This window comes from Amyelois transitella, chromosome 2 (genome assembly GCF_032362555.1).
Source record: "Amyelois transitella isolate CPQ chromosome 2, ilAmyTran1.1, whole genome shotgun sequence".
NCBI lineage: Eukaryota > Metazoa > Arthropoda > Insecta > Lepidoptera > Pyralidae > Amyelois > Amyelois transitella.
The window spans coordinates 10444460-10471935 of NC_083505.1; the positions used below are offsets into that span (position 1 = coordinate 10444460).

At 35.6% G+C, this 27476-nt stretch overlaps 6 protein-coding genes across 6 annotated transcripts in view; 3 read left to right on the forward strand and 3 right to left on the reverse strand.

The window, feature by feature from the left end:
• The first annotated feature begins 546 nt into the window (after window positions 1–546).
• Window positions 547–6833, forward strand: LOC106129056 (arf-GAP domain and FG repeat-containing protein 1). Its single transcript, XM_013327495.2, has 6 exons — window positions 547–797; window positions 879–1388; window positions 1580–1707; window positions 1843–1908; window positions 2112–2245; window positions 5050–6833. Exons 1-6 carry the CDS (start codon window positions 634–636, stop codon window positions 5098–5100), a joined length of 1053 nt encoding a protein of 350 aa, XP_013182949.1. The 5' UTR covers window positions 547–633; the 3' UTR covers window positions 5101–6833.
• A 193-nt stretch (window positions 6834–7026) lies between these two features.
• Window positions 7027–11936, reverse strand: LOC106143642 (cell division cycle protein 23 homolog). The gene is made up of 7 exons (XM_013345771.2): window positions 11212–11936; window positions 10768–11116; window positions 10239–10418; window positions 9504–9668; window positions 8357–8603; window positions 7785–7971; window positions 7027–7321 (listed from the first exon to the last, which is right to left on the reverse strand). Exons 1-7 carry the CDS (start codon window positions 11623–11625, stop codon window positions 7088–7090), a joined length of 1776 nt encoding a protein of 591 aa, XP_013201225.1. The 5' UTR covers window positions 11626–11936; the 3' UTR covers window positions 7027–7087.
• Window positions 11937–13292: 1356 nt separating this feature from the next.
• Window positions 13293–14897, forward strand: LOC106143643 (heat shock factor-binding protein 1). Its single transcript, XM_013345772.2, has 2 exons — window positions 13293–13585; window positions 14190–14897. Exons 1-2 carry the CDS (start codon window positions 13487–13489, stop codon window positions 14340–14342), a joined length of 252 nt encoding a protein of 83 aa, XP_013201226.1. The 5' UTR covers window positions 13293–13486; the 3' UTR covers window positions 14343–14897.
• A 2139-nt stretch (window positions 14898–17036) lies between these two features.
• Window positions 17037–20861, reverse strand: LOC106143674 (CBY1-interacting BAR domain-containing protein 1). Its single transcript, XM_013345809.2, has 7 exons — window positions 20372–20861; window positions 20099–20258; window positions 19768–19917; window positions 19271–19495; window positions 18473–18592; window positions 17693–17800; window positions 17037–17137 (listed from the first exon to the last, which is right to left on the reverse strand). The coding sequence occupies exons 1-7, from the start codon at window positions 20506–20508 to the stop codon at window positions 17084–17086; spliced, it is 954 nt and encodes a 317-aa protein (XP_013201263.2). The 5' UTR covers window positions 20509–20861; the 3' UTR covers window positions 17037–17083.
• A 146-nt stretch (window positions 20862–21007) lies between these two features.
• Window positions 21008–27476, forward strand: part of LOC106129026 (rab3 GTPase-activating protein catalytic subunit) — a 38539-nt gene continuing 32070 nt past the window's right edge. The window contains exons 1-2 of the mRNA XM_013327459.2: window positions 21008–22329; window positions 22669–22856. Coding sequence (XP_013182913.2) covers window positions 21088–22329; window positions 22669–22856 — 1430 coding nt within the window. The 5' untranslated portion in view covers window positions 21008–21087. The remainder of the gene's footprint in view (window positions 22330–22668; window positions 22857–27476) is intronic.
• Window positions 23117–26877, reverse strand: LOC106129025 (leucine-rich repeat and immunoglobulin-like domain-containing nogo receptor-interacting protein 1). Its single transcript, XM_013327458.2, has 4 exons — window positions 26710–26877; window positions 25058–26614; window positions 24379–24919; window positions 23117–24260 (listed from the first exon to the last, which is right to left on the reverse strand). The coding sequence occupies exons 1-4, from the start codon at window positions 26875–26877 to the stop codon at window positions 23998–24000; spliced, it is 2529 nt and encodes an 842-aa protein (XP_013182912.2). The 3' UTR covers window positions 23117–23997.

The following is a 27476-nucleotide window of genomic DNA, read 5'->3' on the forward strand; positions in this document are numbered from 1 at the left end:
CGTACAGTTGTGTTGCGATGGACAAACTTTAGGTACCTTTATTTTATAAGTCAGAAAAGATTTTCATTTGATATAACGGTAAGTATATTTATGACGCAAATTGGTACCTAATTTTATTTATTAAAATTGGTATCGCTATTCTAAACGTTAATTGGTAACGATATATAACGAAATTTAATATCGTTATAAAACTTTATAAGATCACATTACCGATATCACGCTTATGACGATTTCAGTCGTAACTTTTTGTATAATTTGGTAACGTTAACAACTCAACAGCCTAACACTAGACTTCTAGAAGTCTAGATCAGTTTTTGTTTACCATAGCGATCATCTAAAATAAAATTTGATTTACAACATGGTTAATTAATGTATACTTTATCAATCATTCTCATCAATATAAAAATAATGAATTATTAACTTCTAGAAGATCAGTTTTTCGCTTCATTGGCGAAAAATGACATAAAAATAAAATGTCGTACTATGGTCATAGTCTATGGTCATTACACTTTTGTTGTTATCATTCATTCAACATTCCAATCATTCTCCTCATTCATCAACAAACAAATAGAACAAATCAATCATTCTCAGGCAACAACCAATCCAAGCAGAACTGCACACAAACATTCAAAAATGGCTGCAAATCGTCGGAAGCAGGACGACAAAAATTTAGAAATTTTACGTGAACTCATTTCATTGAATGGTAACAAATATTGTTTGGACTGTAACCAAAGAGGGCCTACGTACGTTAACACGACAATCGGTTCTTTCGTTTGTTCAAAATGTTCAGGAATGTTGTAAGTGGTGTTTTTTTATTTCTCTACGATTATTATCATTACCTTTGAGTACGAAAAATTTAAATAATTATTTTATTTCAGACGTGGGCTCACGCCGCCTCATCGAGTAAAGTCAATATCCATGGCCACCTTTACTCCAGAGGAGATAGAATTCATAAAGGCGAGGGGTAACGATTATTGCAGGCGCGTGTGGTTAGGTCTATACCAGGGTGAAAGTGTAAACTTTAACGATGAACAAAGCGTAAAAGATTTTATGTCCGATAAGTATGAGAAGAAACGATACTACTTGGATTCCCAGGTTAACAACACTATTGTTAATGGCAATTCATCACTGAAGAATAAAACAAAAGTTAAAGTGAATAATACAGTAAGCCCCACTCCATTGATATCAATTTCAACAACTTTGCAACAACCGACGAAAGCTACAGTTAATAACAATACAATGAGTCAGGCGAAAGTAGGGAACAATATACATCCTGCAGTAAATGACACCAATCACAGAGTGGCTAGGCCTGTAAATAACTACCAACAGCCACTGCTAAACAACATTGCTATGCCCACATCCTCGTCCGTCACTGCTTCTGTACCTGAGTAAGTTATTATTTTAAATATTTGCTTTGAAAATATATGTTGTGTCTGCAACAACAGAAATGCACCATAAATTCTGTTTTGTTAACTGTGACAATTGTGTTTATTTCACTAATTAAAATAAAAATGATTTGACAATGTTTTTGGGAAATCTGAATCCTTTTAATGCCAACATAAATATACTTTCTTTTCAGTTTTCCTGTTGATTTTTCAACTGCCAACATTTATAACAGCAGCCAACATAATAACACAAACAACAATGTAACAACACAATCTTCTAATGCTATGTTCAATGCTTTCAATACTCCCACATCATCATCAAGTAAGTGTCAAGAAAATAAATTAATTTAATGTTCTTCGCATCATGTTATAGTTCATTTTTATTTATATTGATGAGAATGATTGGTCTAATAAGTATACATTAATTAATCATGTTTTAAATCAAATGTTCTTTTAGATGATCGCTATGCTGCCCTTGCAGATTTGGACATGGCATTGAGACAACAAAATTTAAAAATCTTGGGTAAGTTCAATATTAATGAATCTTTATAATTGTTGGGAAATCTGCACATGTTGTTTTTGATTTCACCTCATAGACATGTAGTTGAAAATTGAGAGAAGCTTTTGTTTCACTATAGATAGAAAGATTATTTAGTATGTATACAAATAAAGTAAATCAAACTTTTTGCAAATTTGTTCACAATTTAAAAGTAAATTTTCTTTCAGAGGAAGGCAGTAATATAAGCAATAAAAACCCATTCCAAAGCACGAGTACCAATGACCTGTTTGCTAACAGTAAGAATCCGTTCAATGGCGGATGGAGTGTGGCAACCCATACGGTCCCAGTGAATCCATTTATGGTGAGAATTCTTTCATCTTTTTAATTAGGGCAACTAGTAACTTTTTCATTTTCTTTTCATGTGGTGTTTGTCAAAATATAACAAATATGTTCCTCTGAATTTTGGATTATCCTAAGTGCTCTAAATTTTCGAAGTTCATTTTCTATGCCCAGTTTCAGTTGACATACAGTCAAAGTAATTAGAGGTTTGTAAAATTATTATGTGTCTATTTATTGGTTGAACTTATACTAAATAAAGAAGTCATTTTTGGTTGAGTTTGAAACATTGGTGGTACTAGGTCAATTCATTGTTACCCAATTAGTAACTTTAACAGGAAATTTTAGTGTGCAAATTAAAATGTTTATAAATAACTGCTAAATTGGGGTGATGCTATATGTATTTACTAACAAGCATTTTTGTAATGATGACTCATTTCATATCATATGTTGCTGTAGACTGAGTATATAAAATAAAAATACCAACTTTATCAGCCAGCATATAAACTATTATCTTTTGTAAGAATCTGCTTAGAAAAGCTTTATATATGTATATATGTTTACAATAACTTATCCATAGAAAAAACTACATGTGACTCTTATAATTTCTTGAGAATAGCATGTTTAAAAAAAAACTATATGTATGGCTTGACATTGTCAGGGTTGTCACCTTCACATTTCTATCTACAAATAAATAATTTTTCATAATTAACTTTGCGTTCTCGCCATTGATGAAATTAAGTTGTTTTGTAAACAATAAAGACCACCGAATTGAAAGAATTTATAGAATTCTTTGACGTAAACATTAAGATTTTTGGTTACGCTCCATAGAGCGAAGCTCAAGTTATATGCATACAGGCCTTGAATAACAATTTATTTAATCAATTAATTCTAAATTATTGGTAAATGGCGTGACGTTCATAATTATAATATGCGTATCGCATGTAATGACTCGAGATCGCGAAGCGCATGTCGATGAGACGTGATAATCGACTTGTTTCAATTAGCGATCGTTCGAGATGACATTTGGCACCATGTCAGCACCTACTAACCTTTTGATCTGCTCTAAATCTGCAGCCATTCGTGAACTGTAGTATAGACGACTACGTACAGCGATCTGTAGGAATTGAACGCAATTTAGCTACTATACACCTCGACATAAGGGTCCAAACAGGATAGTTAGATATAATGTTGACTGTATTTGTATTCTGGGATGTTGTGATATTCTTCCGAACGTGATAATTTGATCTCAGTTTCTTGTGGTGTTAATTTGAAGCGTGACGTCATGAGAAATCGCATATTTCAATCCCGATAATGCACCATTACGCCACGGCAAATGAATATTTCATAATGATAATGAGAATAATGCAATTAAATAAGTAGTTATTTAATGTTATTTTATTTTGTAATATTTTTTAATGACGTTATTAATAAGACATTAAAATTATTTACCCTTTCGTAGGATGTTTTGAGTTATACTTACACCCCAACCCGATTTTAAACAGCGAAAGTAAAAAAAAGTTATTTTATCTATTATTTAATTTTTCACACGTATAATGAGGATGTCTGCTGAGTTATCAATGGCAGTAATAAAAAAAAACAGCGCATTCTACATCAAAACGCGAATTTATACCACAGAACATCCCGGATGATATTATCTTCTGTGGTAAAACTCCATAATAAATTGCGTAGTTAAAGAACACGGCAGTTGAACAAAGCGTATAAGATAAGCTTGATAAGTCCTAAGGTCCTATATTATATCGCCTATGAAGCAGACATACAGATTATGCTTATGCTTCTTATCTAGTGGGTGTCATATTCACAGATACCGCTCGTGTCGTCCTAATCTGTACCTCCAGGCATATTGTCTTGATTACATCTGGCGAATCTTTTATAGACTTTCGTTTATAAAAGACTAGAGGCCGCCCGCGACTTCGTCCGCATGGAAACCCTATCAATCCCGCGGGAACTCTGGGATAAAAAGTAGCCTATGTGTTATTCTGGGTCTTCAGCTACCTACATACCAAATTTCATGATAATCGGTTCAGTAGTTTTTGCGTGAAAGAGTAACAAACATCCATACAAACTTTCGCCTTTATAATAGTAGTAGGATATTCTCCAGGCGGCGACTTCGACCTACGGTTTGATATACCGAAGCTCAGAATATTTTTATTAGAGGATTTCAAGCCTGAAGATTCCCACTCTCTTATTTGAACCCACGACCTCCGCGTAATTGGGCAAAAAGCATTTAACCGTTGGACCTCGACGGCAGATTATGCTTATCACTTGTAATTTTAACCAGACACTAAAATATTATTATATTAACAATATTTTAATAGTTCATACATATACCAGTGAATGAAGTATGCTTATCTTTTGCATAAGTCACAGGAAACGATAATTTTATTATTGCTTTTTGTTTCCCAACCGTTTTTGCAACAGTTCATAGAACTCCGTATCAGCTGTGTTTTAATACAACTCCTTCTTGTACAACTCAAGATGATTCATAGGTATTTCACGTATTTCCAAATTGATAAGTCTATCATTACGAATTAAATATTTGCAATTGTTACTAAAAGATCTGAATTTAAAGTTTAGATGAGAACATATGAGATATAGCAACATATGTATGAGATCACAGATGATGCACCAAGATTATCGCTTTTTGGCTGTCTTCTTATATGTATAGTATATACATATATGTGTCCATAGCAGATGTCTACTACGTCATTTTATCTATGTATTCGAAATTGATTTAATGGTTTTTTAAAATATCTTAAAATTTCATTAACAAGTGTGAATTTACAAATTCTTTTTCTCAAATTTCAGCCTTCTACAAATAGCGCGGGTTTTGTGAACTCCAAGAATCCATTCCTCTGATAGGCTCTCGAAAACATCGAGAGTGAACTCAGACCGAGAACAAATGAATGCAACAATAGCACAAACCAAGCTACAAAGTTTATTTAAAACGTATAATTACGATTAATTTATAAAATGTTTTGCTGTTGATGGTTAATCTTAGTGGAAAACTGACCCAATGTGCTTATTATGGTTGTAAACTTATGTGCCTCAATCTGCCTTAAATATTTACAAAGAAATTATTAATGTAGTAGAGTTGTCGATATTTGAAATTACTAAAGTATTTTGATCGATTTTTAAGAGATTATTGTATGGATGAATTATGAATGCGCTGGTCCTAGCTATATTCTAAATTATTTTAATTAGTAGTTAGTACGGAAACAAATGTAAAGAGTCAAAGCTAATATTTTAGTGATAAAATTGTGACTAAACTGTATACTTTCTATAGGTACCTATAATGCAAAGCACGATGACATAATGGCCAGCCTGTGCCTTGAAAGATGATTAGGGTATCTCTTATAAGTCCATTAGACGATACGAATTAGATTGGATGTTAACGTCATTGTATTGCAGTCTGTTTATATTCTGCACTATGTGTTATGACACTATAGAGATACATTATTTGTTGCTCTCGTCCACAGTCATAGGGAGAAAGCAACTTGCCATAGTTTGGCAACACAAAGTGTATACAAATAATCTTAATTTGTTACAAAGTTGGCAACAGCTTATCTAGTGAACATTGTCAATAAATATTTTTAGATTGAGTTTATAATGTACCTGGTAATTTTGCTTAAGAATATTTGACTAATAAATGGTTTGCGTATCAAATAATCGTAGTAGACATGAACAAATTGAAGCAGGTATTTTCTCTACTTGATCAACTGCCAAATGATATTTTTAAGTTTTTCCTTCCGAAGACTCCAGTAAAAGAGATTGTTAACAACCAATTGTAAAATAATTGTGATGCATTAATACACATTTTATGGAATTTTTCCGAAAAGACATTTAATTGCCTGAAAATTGAGGTAGGTATCCATCATTTAGTATAAACATAAATGATATTTTAATAAGCAAGATACTTCGATATTGCGGCTGTTGTGTGCACGACGATAAATAAGGTCAGCAAGGAACCTGACCTATATTATCTTATTATCTGTTATCAATCCCGTAGTTGTACTACGTTTGTAGCGGAAGTAGCGTAGTATATTATGGCATAAACCGCCCCCAACTTACAATTGGACAAGCGCGCGGTAGATTCATCTTTAAAAAGATCCCTTTTGGCAGTTGATCTTGGTTTTAATATGCTGCCTTTCGCTTGTCGACGCTTTCTAACGCGAATTATTTTTTATATTATAATTAAGTTATACAACACGTTTATTCCTTTTTTTACTGTAATGACATTTTCTTCATATTTTCAACGTTAGCTTTAATTCTTTTCGTTTTAAGCTTTTAATTTTTATACTTTCTAATTCGACAAGTAAATATTTTACTGTATTGAAATTCAACGAGTGTCTCACGAATTAAACATTTTGTAATGATGGCTCTCAAATGTATTTCATCTGTGATTGTAATCAGTAATTTTATATTTTTACTCACAATGAGCTCACTTGAACAATTTTATTTTCTAATCAATGCACATTGCTATTTATTTAGTTCTTAATATAATTGTTTTTTACTATTTGAGCACTAAGATCTGTTAATTTATAATAAAGTTGTAAAAAATTAATCACTATTAAATTTTTTATTAAAAATTATTAATTGTTATTTCTAAAGGTCATATTGATACGAATATGAAGTACCTTTGCATGACAATATCATAAGTGCCCAGCTATCCTGAGTTATATATACTTATAGGTATTATGAGTCATAGTTGCCCATTTAAAAATATTAAGTTTGAATTTCCCTCCTAGAACTGAAAAAATTATACAATAAACAACATTATGTATGTAATGCTTACACGGTTTATTGTAACTTACATATATTTACATTTTATTTTTGGTTTTTGGAATTACATTTTGAATTTGTTATTTTTCCTAGCGAATAAAGGTGTAGAATAGCTGTCGGGGGTGTCATTAGGGCTTGCCAGTGGAGTTTTGGGTGTCTCATGCGGCAATATCCCGGACACATTTTTGCCAGGCTCAGAAGGATCTTCAGGCATACTTATTTGCTGAGAAGAAGATGAAGACACAGCTAGTCGCTTCTCGGATATAGTTTTGAGAATATTTTTACCAGCTTCTTTGGTCTGTAACAAGAGAAAGGAAATTTTCAATACATGGACTTCTTTCTTTTTCTACTTTCTTCAAGATATATTTATACAAGACTAGAGGCCGCCCGCGACTTCGTCCGCATGGAAAGCCTATCAATCCCGCGGGAACTCTGGGATAAAAAGTAGCCTATGTGTTATTCTGGGTCTTCAGCTACCTACATACCAAATTTCATGGTAATCGGTTCAGTAGTTTTTGCGTGAAAGAGTAACAAACATCCATACATCCATACAAACTTTCGCCTTTATAATAGTAGTAGGATTAGCCCAAATTCAATCAATTTTTTTTTATAATAACGTAAGCTGAACGTGGCCTTCCAGTCTTTTCAATACTGTTGGCTCTGTTTACCCTGCAAGGGATATAGACGTGACTATATGTACGTAAGTATATGCTTCATTTAAAATTGAGGCACCCGAGTCCTCACAAAAAAGCAGCACTTACGTTCTCGTGTTCCAAGCACTTGTAAGCGTAGTGAGCCGCGTGGTCCAGCAGTGAGAACCGGAGGTAGTACTGCGCGAGGTACCGCTGCGCTGAAGGCAGTTCTTTGCTGCCGGAGTTCGCGGGGTCCTGGCACGCCGCCGTGTACGCCGCCGCAGCGCTGTTCGGCATGTTGGATTTCTCGTAGAGCCTGTTCGAATTGATATAAATTAAGCAAACTTGGACAAAAAATACACAGATTGAGTTAACCTCAAACTAAGTTCAAGACTTGTTTTATGGGATACTAACTCTAAAACAGAAAAAAATTCCAAGACTCAGGTCAATCAGAAAATAAACATTTTCCATTATGCCCCTGACCAAGGATGGAACCCGAAACCTTTTGGAAATCCTACAACTGAGTATTTTTGGCGCATTTGTTGGTTTACAGTGAATACTATAAGTCATTTAAACTGAGAAGAACATAAAATATATTTTTTTAAATATCTGTCCATCCAAATGTAGGATAGTATATCTAAGGTCATGCATAAACCATTCATCATTGGGAGTTAAACCAAAAAATTCTTATCACTACTTACTTAGCCAATTTGAATAAAGCCATGCCCTCTATATCGCCTGTGCTATGCGCCTTATAATAACATTTCAGTGCATTGGGTATCTTGTCCATCTTCTCGTAAGCTTCTCCAAGAGACACCAACATCCTTGAGTCGTCAGGCTTAAGTTGTGCGGCCCGCGAGTAATAGTATATGCAGTAGCCATTCAGACCAAGAATTTCATATGCCTGGCCTAGGCCGTTCCAAGCCCTGTAATCGTTCCTGTTCACATCTGTAAAATAAAATTGGATCATTGATATATATGTACAAAGAAGTTTGAGATGTTATACAAACTCCTTCTTGTTATTGTTTATCTGTTGTGAGGCTTCCCATACGCGCGCACCATTAAAATACATTGCATTTGTGTCCAAGTTATCCTGTGGTTTTATTGTATGAATTTTTGTAAATATCTATAAATACATCAATAATGTTTCAAGATTTTAAGTTGTAGGTATCAATATTTTTCGGTATTTTAGATATATTATTTACTAGCTTTTTCGTAGAGCTTCACTCCCATGGGAATTTTCAGAAAAAAGTATGTTAAACTATGTTATTCCTAAAGGTCTATTCTAGCTGTTTACGAAATTTCATCAAAATCGGTTCACTTATTTTTGAGTTTAGTCAAACATACAAATATTTTCTCTTTATTTTAGTGTGGAAATGTACGAATTCTATACTCTTATCAATAAAAAAACAACTTCTCCTTGTTGAACTGAACTCGTTTTTGTTAATTCATTTAAATTCATTTCGCGATAGGTAAACAATCACGTCGTGCGTCTTCGTAGCATCATCAACCTATAAAAATAAATTAGTTTGTGTAATAGCTTCAAGCAGCTATCAGAGACTTCAGTTTTGTATCTTTAATATTATATTATATATCTTTCCAAGGCAAGATGAATTTGTTTATAGTAAAAACATACAAATAATCACAGCTTTATCCCTTACGAGGTAGACAGAGCTAGCAGTCTCCAAAAGACTGAAAGGTCATGTTTAGTTGTATGGTTTAATGATGGAGTAGTAATTCCAACAGTGAGGGGTTGCTAGCCCATCGTTCAAAGCAGAATCTCAAATTTATTAAATTAGTTGTATTTAAAATTAGTTTGTAATGTATTAGTATGATTGTTGCACTTACCTATTGCATGTCTGTAACACTGAATGGCTGCATTAGAATTCTGTAATTCTATAAATTCGTGCCCCATGAGGATCCAAGCTGACAAATATTGAGGATCTAATGACAGAGCTCTTTGAAAGTAGATCACCGCCTTCTGATGTTCACTTCTCAAACTGTAGTAATTACCTAGAATAAAAAATTTAAGCAACAATTAGTACGAATTGTACCATAACTTTGGTTATAGATAAGTCCAATTTGACGTTAGCAGAAACAACAATAGTAAACATAGTATTAAAATTCAGTTTCATTAATTTTGCTATACTGAAGATTTTACAGGTTCCTAATATTATATATCCGATAGTAACTTTGTCTGCTTGTTCCGCTTTCATGCCTAAATCACTGAACCGATTTTGATGAAATTTGGTATAGAGACAGCATTCACCCTAAAACAGAACAGTTGTCAGTGAACTTTTACGTCGAAAGTCGTGGGAAAAATGCATGAGATTTTGTCTATCATGAGACTTGGGCAGGCTTAAGTTCTTGTAATTGTAACCATATGAGGCTGGCTGGCTGGCGAAGTGATAGTCCAAAAGTAATATTAATCTTCTTTCACTTGGCTTAAATTTCAGTTACATCTTCAGATCCAAGATTGAGTACATCAGGTTTCGAAGCGGCTTTTTTATCCTCTGCAACCTTTGCAGGGGAACCCGAACACCCGAACTTAACTAACTTACTTGTTAAAATGTCTAAACTAACCTATGACACAGCAAGTCTCAACTCTGTATTTGTCTATGGCCACAGCCTTCTGAGCGAGATCAGCCAGCTCCATTCTCTTTTCCTTAAGGTACAGGAGGTGGGAGTAAACATCCCAGTTGTCCAGTCTGTACGGGTCACTCTGGTACAGCTCGCGGAACAGCATTAGTGATGAATCCACATCTGAAATAAGTTTTGAAATATGTAGTGAAACTTTTTACAGATTGTGTTAGAGAGTGACGTGGAAAGTAGGTAGATGTAGTCTCTTGCTTGTCTCTCTGCCTTTGCTGGGAAACCTTATCCATATTGAAGCATGGTAAAAACTAGATGACTGTTCCTATTCCTGTAATGATATCCAATGGGAAAGAGCGGGAGTGGTCATATTCTAAAGTGCTAGGAATCACACAGCACAAAACATATGCACTTTTCTAATACAATGTCTCTTTTTCAAACAAAGATTCCTTTAGCTTACTGTAACCAGTTATTTGTCCCTCAATCAGAAGCATTATTTAGCTAAAAAACCTTTTAATACCTCTTCTGTCATGATGAGCAATAGCCATTTGTGCAGTTATGTATGTGCTTTTCTCAAATCCAGCTGCTGCCAGCATTGTGTATGCCTCCAAAGCTTGGTCTGATAACTTCAGCTCAATAAACGCATGTGCAGCAAAGAAGTATGTCATCCAATGCTTGGGCAATTGCAGAGAATCCAAAGCCTCATACTCATTGGCAAGGCCAGCCAGTTCAACCCAAGCAGCCCATAATGTAGGGGCTGCCGCTAAGGAAGCCTGCAGTACAGTTACAGCTTGACTGCGGAGATCTAGCTTCTTCAAAACAACTCCTTCTAAGTACAACAGGTACCCGTCCAAATTGTTACGGTTAGCCTAAAAATTTAAAAGGGCTTTTTGATAAAAACATTTTGCTGAGATAAAGGATACAACTGAACAATGTGTTGGAATAAAGTTAATAATTTTCATACCTTGAAGAAAGAAAGCAGATCTAACAATACTTGGGTTGATTCTGTGTTTTCAGTGACTGAATCCCATGTACCAACCAATCGTTTCTTTTCACTTGACATGTACTGAGAATACTTGTGAAGAAAGACGCATTTCGGACTTGTACAGCTTTCCAAGAAGTGAGCAGCTCTGTCAAACTCTTCACAGTCAAAGTAACTTTTCGCCAGTGTGTACGATTCTTTTTCTTCTGTAGCAATACCATCATCATAAACAATAGGTTCATCAGGAGTTTTATGTTCTCTTAAAGCGTAATTTAACTCGGCAAGCCATTTAGTAGTTTGCGTAAGACCTCTATCTACACACTCTCGTAATCCTCGTTGAATATCTTTTTTAACTTGTACTAAATCAATTTGAATATCTCCCTTTGAATTCATCATGGTGTCGTTTTGTGTATATAGTTTTTTTATTTATTGATATATATACTTTCCCTTAAATTTCAAACTAACAATTTATGGGATTATTCTATTCAATTAGATAACACATGAACCATTCATATTAAATTAAATTTACAACATGTATCACTGGACTGCTGGAATTTCATTTCAGTTGCTGCTGCAGGCTGCTGTTTGTTGCTGCTGTTGTACTTTACATTCCGCTTTCCGCCAACGTCAAAATAACACTGACATTTGGTTGGTTTGTCTTTTTTTCTTTATATAGAAGTCTAGAAAATATACCACTACATACAAAAGTATTTGCCCAATAAATGTTACATGTGATAGGCTAGGGCACGCAGTATGGCAAAGTTAAGACTCAGGAGTCTGGAACTGGATAAAGTAAACTTGCCCATAAATAGATACGTAATGTCTATTGGGCATGGGCGTCTAGGCTATCATTATTTTTAAATTATCCTTCGTCATACGTTCCATTTTTGTACACAAAGCTACAAAATGTTAAATTGTATGTTGGATTTGTCAACAGAATTTTTTAATTCGTGGGGCAACAACTCAGTTTATTACTTTTTGAGAGACTGTTTTGTAAAAAATAAAAGTGTTCGCGTGGTTCAAGTACGCGGAGAACGTTTTTGTAAGTGTATTGGCATACCCATTGTATTATTACTTTAATCCGTGGTTTTTCATCAGACATTCAACGTAGACTTGGTGTCTGTGACGTGGTGTTGCATAGACGCGTAGGTAGACAGACTGTTGTTACAATTGTCATTGTCAAACTAATATCAACTTTGAACTTGTGCGTCGTTGTGCGTTTTGTATATAACACAACGAAACGTTGCTAACGTTGTCACGAATTTGTCAGAATTATTTTTCAAAGCGATTTATTTTTCAACTAAGGCGACTAATGGATAGGCTTACAAACTTGGGATTATTTTTTAGGCAATGGGTTAGCAACCTGTCACTATTTGAATCTCAATTCGTCATTAAGTTAAATAACTGAACGTGTGGCCTTAAACTTAGAATTCCTCTTGTAGGCGATGGGCTAGCATCCTAGCTGAACGTAACCTATCAGTCTTTTCAAGACTGTTGGCTCTGTCTACCTCGCAAGGGATATAGACGTGACCATATGTATGTATGTATGTAATTGTCAACCAACGTCCATAACAAATAGGTTTTATCTCACAACGATTTCAATTTACAGTTGTAATGAGGTAGATATACTAGTTCGTTGATCGAACTCGGAACTCGGAAATAAAATACCGTGTAGTTTCTGGTACTTAAGAATAGGACCACTTTCTCTTTCCCAAGGACGTGTGTCATAAAAGGAGGTTAAGGGATAGGCTAATATACTTGAGATTCTTCTTTAAGACGTGGTCTTTCAGCATCTTAAAACTGTTGGCTCTGTCTACCCCATAAGGGATAAAGATTATCATATTTATGTATGAAAATAAAATAAACTTTCCTTTATACTTTACCCACGCTCGGCGAGCGGCAGAGAGAGAGAGGTATTTATCCGTTCCTTCCGTTGTCGTCGTTTATATTTTTACTTCTCCGTCAACAATGCCACGACACGACGGAAGACAACATTGAATATGACGTTGTAGAAATAGATTGTTGTCAAAGTCGGCTACAACGTTTGCGTTGTCGAATAGGCACAACGTTGTGTAAACGATATAATTGTAATAGAACGCCACTCTTATTGTATTGGTTTGGTGTATCCAAGAAAAATATGTACAGCAACCTAGCGACGAAATAAACGCCTCTTTTTAGTTTTCATTTATCGTTCATTGTCGGTCCTTGCGGTCTTGTATTACATAAGCTATTTTAAAAGTAGTAAAAAATTCAAGCAATGGCAGAACCAAAGATAGAACCACCAACGAGTGAAGTCGAAGGAACTTACTCGACCCCAGCTAATGATCCTAAAAACATGCAGGAGGTAACGCAGTATGTAAGTTTTAACCAAGATTTTAATTATTCTAGTTACATGCATGCATTACAACTTGATTAAATCTTTGTTTTTCAAGTAGTTTTTCTTTGCATATGGGTTCTATTTGTATTGTTTTGTTTACATATTACATACAAAAGAAATGCATAGGTAAGTACTTATTACTATAATCACGCCTATATCCCTTGCGGGTTAGACAGTGCCAACAGTCTGGCAAAGACTCGAAAGGTAATCTTATTATTTCTATTAATCAATTAATATATCTGTGTAACTACACTTTAAATTACAATAAGTATTAAATAAATTTCAATAATTTGGAATTATATGACAACATTTTTTCTCATCTTTATCCAGCTGAGTGTGGCTTTAGTCTTTTCAAGACTGTTGGCTTTGTCAACTCCATAAAAGATAAAGATATGTTTGTATGTTTTATGGTAAAAAAAGAAATAAAAATAATATATGGTATATTTCATGCATACATTATTATGTTGTAAGAATAAACATTTGCAAGTACTTCTCATTAGGTACTCTCCTTTTGTATCATTAGGGTATTTAAACACCTCCAAGAAGAAAGAAGTTAAATATTTGTTTATGTAATTTATTTCAGGTACAATCTCTTTTGCAAAATATGCAAGACAAGTTCCAGAGTATGTCAGATCAGATCATCAACAGAATAGACGAGATGGGAACACGAGTTGATGAACTTGAGAAAAATATTACAGATCTTATGACACAAGCTGGAGTTGAAAATGAAAAATAGAATAGAACCCTATAGTTTATTTAATTTAAAGAAATTTTTCCACTTTCATAGAGTATAAGAGCTGTCACATACCTGTTTAGGAAAACATTTGTATGCAATTTTGTATTAGACAATGAAAACAGGAAAAGCAGGAGGTTTGTTTTGAAATGTGCCTTTAATGTTTAAATGTTTTAATTTATCAATGGTAATTTTGGTTTTACAAAGCGCTAGCACATTAGTAAGCTTTATATGTAGAGGACAATGTTAGAAAATATCAATTTTTGATGTTTAGTAATGGTGACAAGAAGTATTGGAAGCTAAAGTTACTGGCACCAAACACATGTTTTAATGATTGCAAAAAAAGATGCAACCTGATCAATATCATGATTTGTCTTTACTGGGTTCAATAATTTTTAATTTATAAAAAAGTGACAATACAAAACATCATTTATTTTGTAAGTGCCACATTAAGTTTTGTAAATTTGTGAAGATACCCTTACATATATATGTAATATTTCATTTACTATAAGTTAACCTTCTTTCACTGATACAAATATATAAAAATATGTATATATTTTTATGTATAAAATATGTATATATTTTTATGTATAAAATATGTATATATTTTTATGGTATTACTAATTTAAACGATATTTTCAATCTTAGATTTTTCATCAATTGCACATAATGTAAAGGAAGATACTAAAGACAAGTTCACAGAAGTATTTATTCAAGGTTAAGTACTGTAATAAACGAATTCAGTTTTCTTTATAGATTGGATTGGTATATGATTTTATTTGTCAAAAACATACTAATTTATCCATTAAATAAATTAGAAAGGCTGAGGAAAGAACAAAATCTGGCACTGCCATTGGAATGTGATTTCTGCTTACATGCACTGGTATAGGTCAATTGAAATTAGGAAACCTACAAGTAAATTTGATCTAATCTACAAATAGTTGAAAAAGATACTGCATATAAATAAGCCAAATACATCCTCTCAATGACAATTTTATTGAAAGTCTCACCATGTTACATGTACATAAAAGGCCAAACTTATTTTAACCTTTGTTTTTAATTGTTTGTTATTTTATGAATAAAGGCTATCCTAATTATTTTTTTGATCTTATTTCCCAGTACCACATTGTACCAGGTAGTGCTTATTGATTTATTGCAGGTACCTGGTACTGTATGGCGCAAAAAGATAGGGTAACTCTGCATAGTAATGAAGTAAACTCTAGTTATATTCTAAATATGTTTAAATCAAATGGTTGATAAGGAAAAACATGGTTTTGTGTTTTGGCTAATCTGTATAAAATTAAAAAAATATTGAACATGATCAATCTGATTTAGACGATACAATTTTCTTGTACATTCAAGTGCAATTATTGAATGCAATAAATTACGTGCATTAATTGCCCTTCAAGAATTGTACGCAACTGTTTACATGTGGATACAAGTAAAAAAATTAACGCAATTATTGAATGCAAGTCTTGACAAAAAATAGTTGCAAATGTCTTTTGTTTAGACCAATACAATAATGTTTAGGAGATATTTGCTTTCAAGTTTTGACTTGTCTAAACAGAGAGTTGTATGTGCGTGTACCATTTATTGGCGGGTTGCTTCAAGTATTGCACGTATTGGCGTTGTCAAATTTTTCATTCAAGTGTTGGAAGGTTTTGTAAAGAATATTTATTAAAAAATAGAGTAGAAAAGTGTTTTTACGACGATTTCTCAATATTTCTTGTCTCAGAAGAGCAGCAACGATTAACACACCTTCACTTACTGCACTCATGTTGACAAATGAAAAGAAAACTAATTGAATGCAAGAATCGCCTAAGAAATTTTTATAAGTGCTGTTTACACAAAGAAAATTTTGGTAAGCAAAACTTGCGCAAAAGATCAAAATGTTACGTACTGTTTAGACCATGCAGGTAATTTATTGCTTCAATTTTATTGTATGCAACAGGCAAGAAACTTGCATCATGTAAATGGCGCTTTATTAATCAAAGATCGAATCGGAGGTAATGTTTATTGAAGTATGAATTTAGGTATTGTTATATATATTTTATTCATTCATTTATATTCATATAAGATGTTTATATCCGTTGCGGGGTAGACAGGGCTTCTTGGCCCTAGTCTTTCCTATATTGGTTCCGGTAACCACACGGCACATTTATGTAGGTATATTTCATTTCTCGTGGAAAACCATATTACCTAATATCATAAAAAAGTTAAGACTTCTAAACTGATTTGGATAAAATTTGTTATGGATATATTGTTTGAGACCGGAATGTGCAAAGGCTACTTTTTACCACGGGAAAACAACCCATTCCTATGGGAAAAAATACTTTTCGGGAAAAAAATAAACCTTATCAAAATGGTTCCAGCAGTTGAAAGCCTAACAGGTAAATAAGAACACGCATTCATTATATTAGTAAAAATCGTATGGGATTCCTTTTGTAGGCGATGGCCTAGCAACCTGTCACTATTTGAATCTCAACACCACCAGAACCGCTGAACGTGACCGAAAGGTCTTTGCAAGACTGTTGGCACTGTCTTCACCCTAATGGATATAGACGTGACTATTGTATGTATTGTATCTACAGATATGGTTGAAACAAGTTAGTATGGAGTGGTATGAAAAAATGATTTCAATTAGTTTTAATTCTTTATTAGATAATAATCTTACATCTAAATATTTCATCTACATCAGTCCAGTGCCTACAAATTGACACGGTTTGGTAGACTGCCAAGGGCTTCTAACGCGATTCGCTATCTTCCGTAGTATCGTCTTCGTCAGAATCTCCAGATTCCTAGAATAACAGGTTCTTTTTAAAACTTTGTGACATATTGGACTTGTAATTTTTGCCTGCCTTGTCCTTGCGACTCACTCCCTTCCCACAACCGGAATGTTTTTAAATTCAACAGGTTAGTCCCCGTTATATTGTGTTCGTGCACCTTGTGACTCAATAGGACCACCCCGGTCCTGGGTGGCAAGGGCGGCCAGCAACTAAGGGAGCCAGAAAGCATCATGATAGAATGCAGTGTCGATCCCATGATATGTTCAAAATGGCAGGAAGGCAGCGCCTGAGCAGTTTTAGTGCGGTAGGCTGGCACACTCGGTGCCGGGTGACCCACCCTCTTCCTGGTGAAAACCAGGGGCCGGCGGGTAGTCCGTAAAAAGGATTTCCCCTTCGTTTAAAAAAGGGTTTGTCCTCAATTTAGGAAACAAAAATTTCAAAAAGGACATCTGGATCCATTAAAAAAGTCGCCAGTATTTTTACTCGTAAGTACTATACGTATCTAAAATGGTAAAATTTGCTAGCATTCTTGTCTTTTAAAGGCACTGAAATAAACAATTCTTTTACCGTTGTCTCCTCCTCCTCTTTGGATGATGAATGATTCATGAGCGCCGCTAGGGAACTAGATCTCGTTATAGTTGATCCTTTTTCCGGCGATCTCATCTTCCTCATATTCTGCGCAAAAAAACATGAATTAAAACTACCTATCCTCGCTTTTTGGTCACTATCGCTATAGGAGGCTGAATCTGTTAGGTATATGGGTTTTGGGTGTTGTATTTGGATTCTCAATACGTAATCAGTTCTTCTTATAATTCTCATCTCTGAAGTTTAATAAGTACTTAGATATAACAGTCTTTGGAGTTAACAAGAAGTGGTCTCGCATTTGATTGTCGATATGGGTACGTAGACGCTCCCTGAGTTCTTCTTTGGCAGGACCCAACCGGCGGAATGAACGCGGGATTATGCTCTAGGCTAATTGGGACTAATGGGTTATCACCCATTAGTCCCAATTAGCGCGGTTGCGAGATATTATATGTATCTTATACCTAAGTAAGTTTGCATCTAAATACCTAGTTTTAGATATTTGTGTTGCTTGTTAAACAGGTAAATGATATCTACGATTAAACAGGTAAATGTTAAAACTCATCAATTATCTTTAGATATTTCTCTTTTATTTCATCACCGCGGAACGTATCGGTGTAGGTAGGTACATGTGCCGGCAACCTTCTCTATCTGATTAGTACTTCTCGGCACCCTCGCCCTCATCCTCGGCTCTTTGTGTTGTTTGTTAAGAAGTTACTACTTTTGCTACGATTTAACAGGTGACTTTTAACACTCATTAATTACCATATCTTCTTCATCTTTACTAGGCGACTGTAAATTCATGAGCGACGCCAACGACGAGGATCTCGCTGAAATGCCCGTGCTCACTTGTTTCTCAGGAGAGCGAAGTTTTCTTCTAAAGTTCTGCATAAAATTGAATAAGTCAAACTCTATGAAAGTCCTATTGTAATAGGTTGATTCTTTAATAACTGTGTTTGTATGCATGTCTTGTCTGTTTGTTTATAAGTAGATCATGAAAAGAGTAATAGCGCTACGTGAGCACCTACTAGGCATATAAATTTTAAAGGAGTCTGCAGATATTTTTTGTTTCATTTTTAGTGCTTTAAATAAGATTTATATTAAGTATTTACCGGTTGTTCCTCTCCTTCTGGAAGACCTAAACGCTTTGCAAAAAATATATAAATTTAGTTTAAGTTTATCTTAATCTTTGTACCTACCTACGTACATATAAGTATGTATTCATCTCAGTACGAAATATTATAATTAATGACCTAATTTAATTAAAGCTATTTAAATCCATGAAAACACTCATTAACGTCATAATACGCTAAGTCTACTAGGTAAACATAAAATCACGCCTTTTTCCTGGAGGGCTAGGAAGAGACTACTTCTTTCCACGTGCCACGATCTTTGCAAACATCTTTCGCTTTATCCACATTCATTCTTTTCATGCTAGCTCGGCGGTTTCGGGTATCGGTGCCTAACTAAGTAGGTATGTTTCGCTTTCTGTCACTTCGAAAAATCAAAAGATTAGAAAGAGAGAGTACACAAGCTTCATAAATGGACCCCAGGTAGACACACCTCGAGATCGGCTTTATCATTGATATCGTTGATTTGCTGATGGGCCACGGTCATCAGCTCCAAGGCCCTCGCGTGGAAGGTCAGCTCGACCATGACGAAGTCAGTCAGCAGCGTCTTCAGTTGCTGCAGTTTGCGCCGCTCGAAGAATTCCGTCTGCTCGCTTAGACTTTTCGCAGTACGGGACATTTCTGCAGAGGCCTTCAATAGTTCTGACTCTGCATACGTCTAGATATAATTAAGTTTATAAATGTAAAGTAAAATAATTATAATGCAAAACGTGACGTGTGTGGTTACCAGCACCAACAGAAAAAAGAATAGGACCACTTCATTTCTTTCCCATAGATGTCGGTAAATAACTTGCGTAACGTAAAATGGTTATAAGTCTATCCCTTTTACGACATCCATAGGAAAAAGATGGAGTGGTCCTGTTTTTTCTTATTGGTACCGGAAACACACGGCACAACATGAACATAATTTAAAAATATTTGAATACGTACAACTTGTTGCCGATTAAAAGGTTGCCTCTCCCGCGCCTTGTCTAGTACCTTTTTTCTTGCCAACTCCTTTTCCCTCACGTTCATTGTATGCTTTAACTCTTCTCTTGCGTGTTTACATATTTGCTCATATTGGCACAGCTCTCCGATCACCTGGTAAATTTAGTAATGACAAATTGCTAAAAAAAATACAGCATACATGTGGACAGTAAAGTTCAGGATGCCGATAATCGGTCAAAGTAGAGTGTGATCGATGACTGTTACACTGTAACTTTGTTACCTTTTTAATACTGATGAGTAGATGTAGGTACAAAAGGTGAAATAAATTAAGTACCTTTGCTTCTAACCGTTGAACTTCACAATTTCTATATTCTTCTATGGCAGTCAGTGTAACAGAGAGGTTTTCCAGCCCTGTGCTCAAAGATTTGTTAACAATTTCATTGTTAGCATAGTCTTTTAAGACTTTACTTAGTTCATCGCCCATATCACGCAACCTGCAGAACAATGGAGAAATATATATGAAGTAGGACATTCCATAAGTCTTGAAGAGCTAAGCCGAAAACCATGTCATTCAATCATGGGCATAGTGATGTAAGTACATGTTTACCTTGCAGTTTTCCTTGCATAGTCTCCAAAGGCGACACATAATTCTCCAAAGTTTTTTTCTACATTTGTAATACGATCTTGAATGAACTTTGCCTGTTGTTCATAACTTAACGAATGAGAATTATCGCCACGAAACATTTTGTAAATAATGGGGTAGGTTGATGTATGTGTTTGTTTTGTTCTCGTAACTATGGAAACTATGAATTTATGAAGGGTCTAAGAAGGCATTCGCAAAAGATATAAAATATTTATTAATAGTGCATTTAGTATTGGCATTTACTTGTTCCGACCACTGGCTTTCGTATCCCCTAGAAGGTAATACTCCTGTGGGTGATCCCCATATCCTAGTCCCAACAGGAAACTACGCACTTTCGATGGTGTGTAGCGGCTCGCTAAGGGGACCACGAGTTCCTCGAGAATTTCGGGGAATTAAAAATTCAGCCCTTTGCCGTACGTTAAGTCTCTGCGTACCCCTCCGGGAAAAAGGCGTGATTTTATGTATGTATGCATACGTAATATTGTAGCTTGTTGAAGGAATAAAAAAAATGGAATCTATCTGGTAACATTGGTGGTACAAATTGTTTGTAAATAATATACGCAAGATTAGATTTGTATTTGTCACTGTCAAAGTGATGCCGTCAAAGTCTTGTTGCGAGACCAGCTGTCTGTATATTTCTCTTGTTTAATTTAAGTAGGTAAATAAACATAAAAAAAAAGATGAACGAAGAAATAGACGAATATATTTACCACCAGGACTTTACTACAGTATCCGAGTGGGAAGTATTCATTGCACGGATAGAGGAGATTCTTAATGAGTGGAAGGTGTCTAAATCAAAAATTTCTAATCCTTCAGCAGAATACACAAAGAAGTGGGTGTGCAAAAGTGAAGATTTCAATTTTCAAGGCCTTAGTTTTGTGCTGTCTTATCATAGCTTGGACCCCGTTGATAAAAGTAAAGGCGAACAGTCCAATGACAAAACATTACGTGAAGACATACAAAAGGGACTGTGGGTAGCTACATCCCACTTTATGGACGATAGTGACGGTAGTCCATTCCCTGTGTCTAATTGGTTTGGTTTAAAAAGATATCTCATGCTTTGCCCGAACTCTCCTATGTTGGATGGCAGTTTAATTAAGCTGGTTATGAGTTCTGTAAATATTGCATTTGCAAATGTTGATTGCGGGCTGCCATTGTTTGTAAAAATCAGAGAGCATTGGCAACAGAGCTATTTAGGATTTTATGAGGATAGTGAATACAAAACAAGTTTTGATACTATCCATCTGAAACGCATATCAAATCAATGCTCCCATCTCAGTGGTCTTACAAGCTTATTTAAGTCTAAAATTGCTTCTCCTGTAGCACTGGATGCGGTGGTAGCATCTGCTAAGTATTCGTATGAATTAAAAGACTGTGATGCATTTGTTTGGAAAAGGACTAATCACACTAATGAGTTCCTGTCTGTGGACGGTTTTGATGTAAAAAAGTTAACTGAATTGCCTTTTGGTTCTGATAAGAATCCTATACATAGTGTTTTATTGAATGCAATTTGGCCAAAGTTCCGAGAATGCACTATAATTGAATCATCAAGTTATTCTGACATTGATCCTTTAATGGCTCCTTCTTGGACTCTGACACTTAAAATGAGGGATAAGATTGATTGTCAATTATCTGAGACTATATCTAAAATGATGGATTTACTTGGCAATGATAATCTTTTAATGGACACCCTAGGTCTGAGTAGAAGTTTAGGGTTGGTGAATCCACTGCACAAAATCACTGAAGCACCCATAACTATTTCAAAACTGGTGAAGGCTGCCATAGGCCAGGGGTCTAATATCTCTGAGTTCAAAGGCCCAATATCTGATGACTTGTTGATGCCACTATTGTATTATGTGTTTCCTGATGCTGTTGAGGACAGTACTTTCATTTACCCTCAAAAGTTGGAGGTTGAATTTAAGGTGAGAGAATTGGATTCTATTCCTCACTCACAGTAGTTATGGTAGTCTTGAATGTTCATTTAAAAATAATTACCTAATTGATGGATTGTGACTCTGCCCTCGGGGAGGACATGAAACATTAATGAATATGCAAATACCTTTGTAGCTAGTTTGCAAGAACTTCCATTTTTATTATCCATATGATGAAGTGTTTGCTAAATACTTTCAGTGATTATAACTACACATTGATATGTAATGTAGAACAAACAATTTTTTTTCTGGATTCCTGAAATTTGTAACACTGTATAAATAATGTACTTGAAATAAGTATATATTTAATTTTAATACCTTAATTTTCAGTCCGATGGAGGTGAACCAAAATTATGTGGCTATGTGAAAACAAGTCCAGAGGGTGGTCTGGTGTGGAGGCTGTCGGTGACGGCTGCCCGACTCCACGACGCGGGAGGATTGTCGTACTTGGCACACCTCTGGTATGAATTTACTCAGGAGTTGCAGTACAGATGGGAGCACCGGATATTTGTGCCAGGGTACGTAGCTATACTTAGCCATAGTATTTGCTTTTGCCTGCTGTTCCACCAATATTAAAACCTGTTTATTTCCATTCCCATAAGTGTTTCGAGAAAATTGAGATGGTTGTTTATCATATCAGCTGTAGGACATCTGCTGCTAAACATAGACCTCCTCCAATGATTTTCACCTTGCTCTTTTGTAGGCAACATTTACCTGCAGACTTCACCTGATTGTCAGTTATTAACGAAAGACTTTTATTTAATAAAACTTTTAATATGTAATATTTTTTATACAAATAATAAACACTTTTACAACAATATAACTGCATACTTATGTACATTTGATTGGATTGTTGCTCAACATTATGGAAAATAGCACCATTTGGATTGCTCCTCTTTTGCATTTGGTAATTTTCAAACTAATAACTATTAACATACTTTATGTCTAGTTTCTTATCTAATATGTACAATGTCTAAATTGTCTACTTAACAAAAATATATTTATTTTCATAAAAATCTTACTATTAATACATATTTCTGTTACCTAAATTATTGATAAAGTAATTCGATTCAATGTTCTTGATTGAGAAATGTGACTAGGCTTCAAGGGAAGTCAAAACATTCTCATATGTACAATCTTTTTAGTTAGTTCTATTTTCTTAATTCACATACCTAAAATAAGTAAAGCACTTCATTCCGGGTCAGGTTAAACTTGACTCAAATGGTGTGATCTATTACAGTGGCCCATATGTCATTGAAATAAAAGTGGTTACTGTCAACCAGAAATTACATCTTTTCATTCCTATTTCTTAAATTAATCTTTGCCTAAAGGCGATAAAGAGTAAACAGAATACACATTTACAATTAGTTTCATACAAAAAAGTTTGAGCAGTCTTCGTTAAGTACATACATCCGACAGTTAGCGGTAACGAAATTATTCTAATCTAAGGTTCCATTGTTGTCACTATCTGTCCAGCTGCCGTGAGCACCTGCGTCGCGATCGCTGAGATCGGCGGCTGTGCCGGTGGTAATGTTGGTGCCAGTGGCTCCTCGGGCGGGTTTTATGTACACACGACGAGATAAAGGTCGTGCTGACTGTCCGCGATGGCGAGCAATGCGCGCGCGACGTCTCGTCTTCCCGCTCCGTGCTGCTCGCACGCTATAACGGCACCAGCCCTCCCCGAGTCGTAGGGTTTCGCGCCATGTAAATATCCATATCGTGATCGGTCCAGTTATCTGAAGTATCGCAGTAACCCATCCCAATGGAGCCAACGCTGTAGCGGCTTGCGGGGCGCGACCTTGAGCGTGGACGCCTTCTCGATCCCGAAGTGCCGCCCGTCGCGCCTCCTGCCGCGCCGCTCAATGACAATCGCGATGCGCGTTCAGAAGCGGCCCCTAGGGACTGGCGCGATTGTCGAAGATCTGTAAATAAATATAAATAATCAAACACAAATACATAAAAAATCGTAAAACGAAGTTTGTATATGGAAGTTCGAGCCAAATGCAAGTGCAGTTCAGTTTTGCTTAAAGCTGGACTTACCAGTTCTCGATCCTAATAAGCTTCCTGGGTATCCAGGGGCTCCATATCGGCCAGACTGCGAGTAGCTGTGCTGTGACTGGCCATCTGCGAGTGAACGTGTTCGTCCAGGCCGCCCTGGCAGCGGGTCTGGATGAGCTGGTTCAGTATATGTGCGTGCACGCGGAATTGACCGTGCACTATAAGCCGACACTTGATCCCACTCACGCTGCTTTCCAAAAGCACCTAGTGTAGCTAATGAAGATAAGGGGCCATTGGGGCTCGGGGTTCCCGTGAGGCCGCCGCAACAGGAGTTGGGTAGTTTCTCTGGAGCTTGAGTGTGCAAACGATGTACAGTTCGAGATCGCCGTCGGGATGCGGCCGCGAAGATCAACACCGCGACGACTATTGTGCCGCAAATAGCAGCGCTGGCTGCTATCGTAATCTTGTCCATGTTTGAGGCGGCTGCTGACACAGTGCGCACTTCTCTGCATTGAGAGTACGGCACTGTCTCTGGGCTGACGTTAACCTCCTCTAAGGAGATCACGCAGACCACGATGCACTCCTATAAATAAAATGAGATTAATGATTAATAAAAATGTCAAGGGACTCGGAAAATTTAATGTCATTCACAGTTTGATTTTGAGCACTTCAATTATTTTATGTTTTATAAATGAAATACTCATAATGTTGTAATTATTACCTGAGATGGGACGCTCTTTATCTTGAATTCTCGCTCACTGGCTTCTAATGGAGGTCCTTGTTTGAAACTTTTGTCTCCAAAAAGGCGATATACAACTCGGAAGCCCAGAATATTTGCGACATCTGAATCCCAATGTATTACCACAGAGTTATCTTGTCTATAAGCGTTTTTTACTATGACCTCCTTTGAATCATCTATTTTGGACTTTTGTTGTGGAAAATTCATTATTAGAGGTGGACGTTGATTCGGTGCGTGACGCCAAATTGGTGAAGCTGGTCGTACTGAAGGAATACGTCCCGGTCGGACTGTGGTTGATGGAGAAGGTTGTGTGGTTATAGGTTTTGACGATGTTTGACTATTGGTAACAGATGTTGTACTATAAAATTCCGTCGAAGAGCTAATAACTGTTTCACGAGAAGTTGTGCTTGATACTGTTGTGCTGGGATTTGGTAGTAAATCTATTAATTTGTGTGTTGTTGATTGTTCGGCTGTTGTATTTTTGTCATTTTCGCATACTAATTCATTCGGTTCAAAACTGTAAAATCCTCGCTCACGAAAATTAGGAGGATGACCACAAAATTGAGGGTTTCTTTCCCTAGATGTAACTTGAAGCTCTCCATTATGTATCCATTCAATGATCCATCGTAACCTACAGTCGCAGTTCAAAAAGCGGCCCCCTAAACTTAATCCTCGCAAAGTTTGATTAAGGTGAATGAAGGCTTCTACAGGGACTGTTGGCAATGGATTTCCGTCTAAAGCCAAAAGGGTTATAGATGGATTATTCAAAAATGCATCAGTGGGTAGTCTATTTAATAGATTAAATCCAATATCGAGGACCCTCAAATCAGTAAGTGTACCGATTGCCGCAGTGGGAAATTCTGGCAGTAGATTATTTAATAGGCTTAAAGAAGTTAACGTTGATTTTATCCCCATAAACGCATCTTCTCTTAATGTAACGATAAGATTTCTCTCCAGATTTAAAGCTGTTAACGAATCTAGTCCTTCAAAAGTTCCTTTACCATCAGGACCTGGTAATTCTCTTATACTGTTCTGAGAAAGGTCTAAAAACGCCAAATTTCGTAGACCTCGAATACATTCAGGGACCACTTTTTGTTTCGTACCTTTAAGATTTAAATTTTTTAATGAATTTTCCAATCCCGACAATGCTAGCGATTCCAAAGTTACATTATTGTCTGATATTTTTAGTGTCGTCAGTTTTCTAAGTGTGATGAATGCGTGATTGTTTATGTGAGTGATACGATTTTTAGATATGTCTAATAGAGATAGATTTGTGAGCATCTTTAAAGCTTTGACCGGGACTTCTGTTAATTCATTATCTTGCAAATTTAAATTCTTGAGATATGCGCTTTGTCCTCTGAAGGCGTCGTCTTCGATCTTCTTCATTTTACAAGTTGATATCTGAAGATTATGTATCTTTAGATTTGCAAACATATCATTTGCGAGAACAGGAATCGTTGAATTATTTATGTAAAGGAGATCAATTGCCACATTTTTAGTGCTCGAATTTAAAGCCGCCAATAGTGCTGGAAAGTCCACCTTAAATAAACAAAAATAATTGATTAAATGATTGCATGCTGCCTGATTTAACCAAATATAATAATAATAGATACATAAAAATAAATAAATTATACCTCATCACATTGAACAGACAAGTCTGTTGCTAGATTTAAAGCACAGACGCAGGATGCGTGAAGGTCGGGGGATCCTTCCCACGGGCACTGGCCGTCGATTGCTCGAAGTGCACTAGTGAGTAGAACCGTAAGAAGCCAACGCCGGAGGCGAATACGAGCCAGGGGCATCTGAAAAGTAAACGATTTTCTTATAAGTGAATGGTCATGAAATTAAGGCAAAGGACTTGTTTTACAAGGATGAAATAAATGACGAAAAGAACATGCAATTAAAAAGTTCCTAAAAAGTAATACCTGAAAAGTCGCTTAGTGAAGATTTAAACAGTTTTAAACATTATTTGACAACAGCACCACCGCAAAACTCTACGTTACTTGCATAAAATCTTACAAAATATACAAAATGTTAAATACATAAAATGTAACAAAATATTTGTAAGTAAAATGTTTCCGACATTCACTCTCATCTACAAAATTCGAAAGTGAGATTTAATTGTATTAGATTTCTATTTTTGCGTTCCTAATTGTCTTCTAATTTGGAAAGAAAGGAAGTCTGTACTTTCATCCTCAATACGTGTCATATTTATTATTGTCTTGTTAAGTTATTAACATAAATTTGATTTTAAAATTTTGACGAAAATTATAAACGAGGTCTACAAAAGTAAGATTCATCAATGATCATGAGAGGCAGCCAGGCAAGATTAATTTTATTGCCATTAGTTTAAGTGATTCTTAGATTATGATGTGGTTTACTGTTGTTCATTGGGTATTTT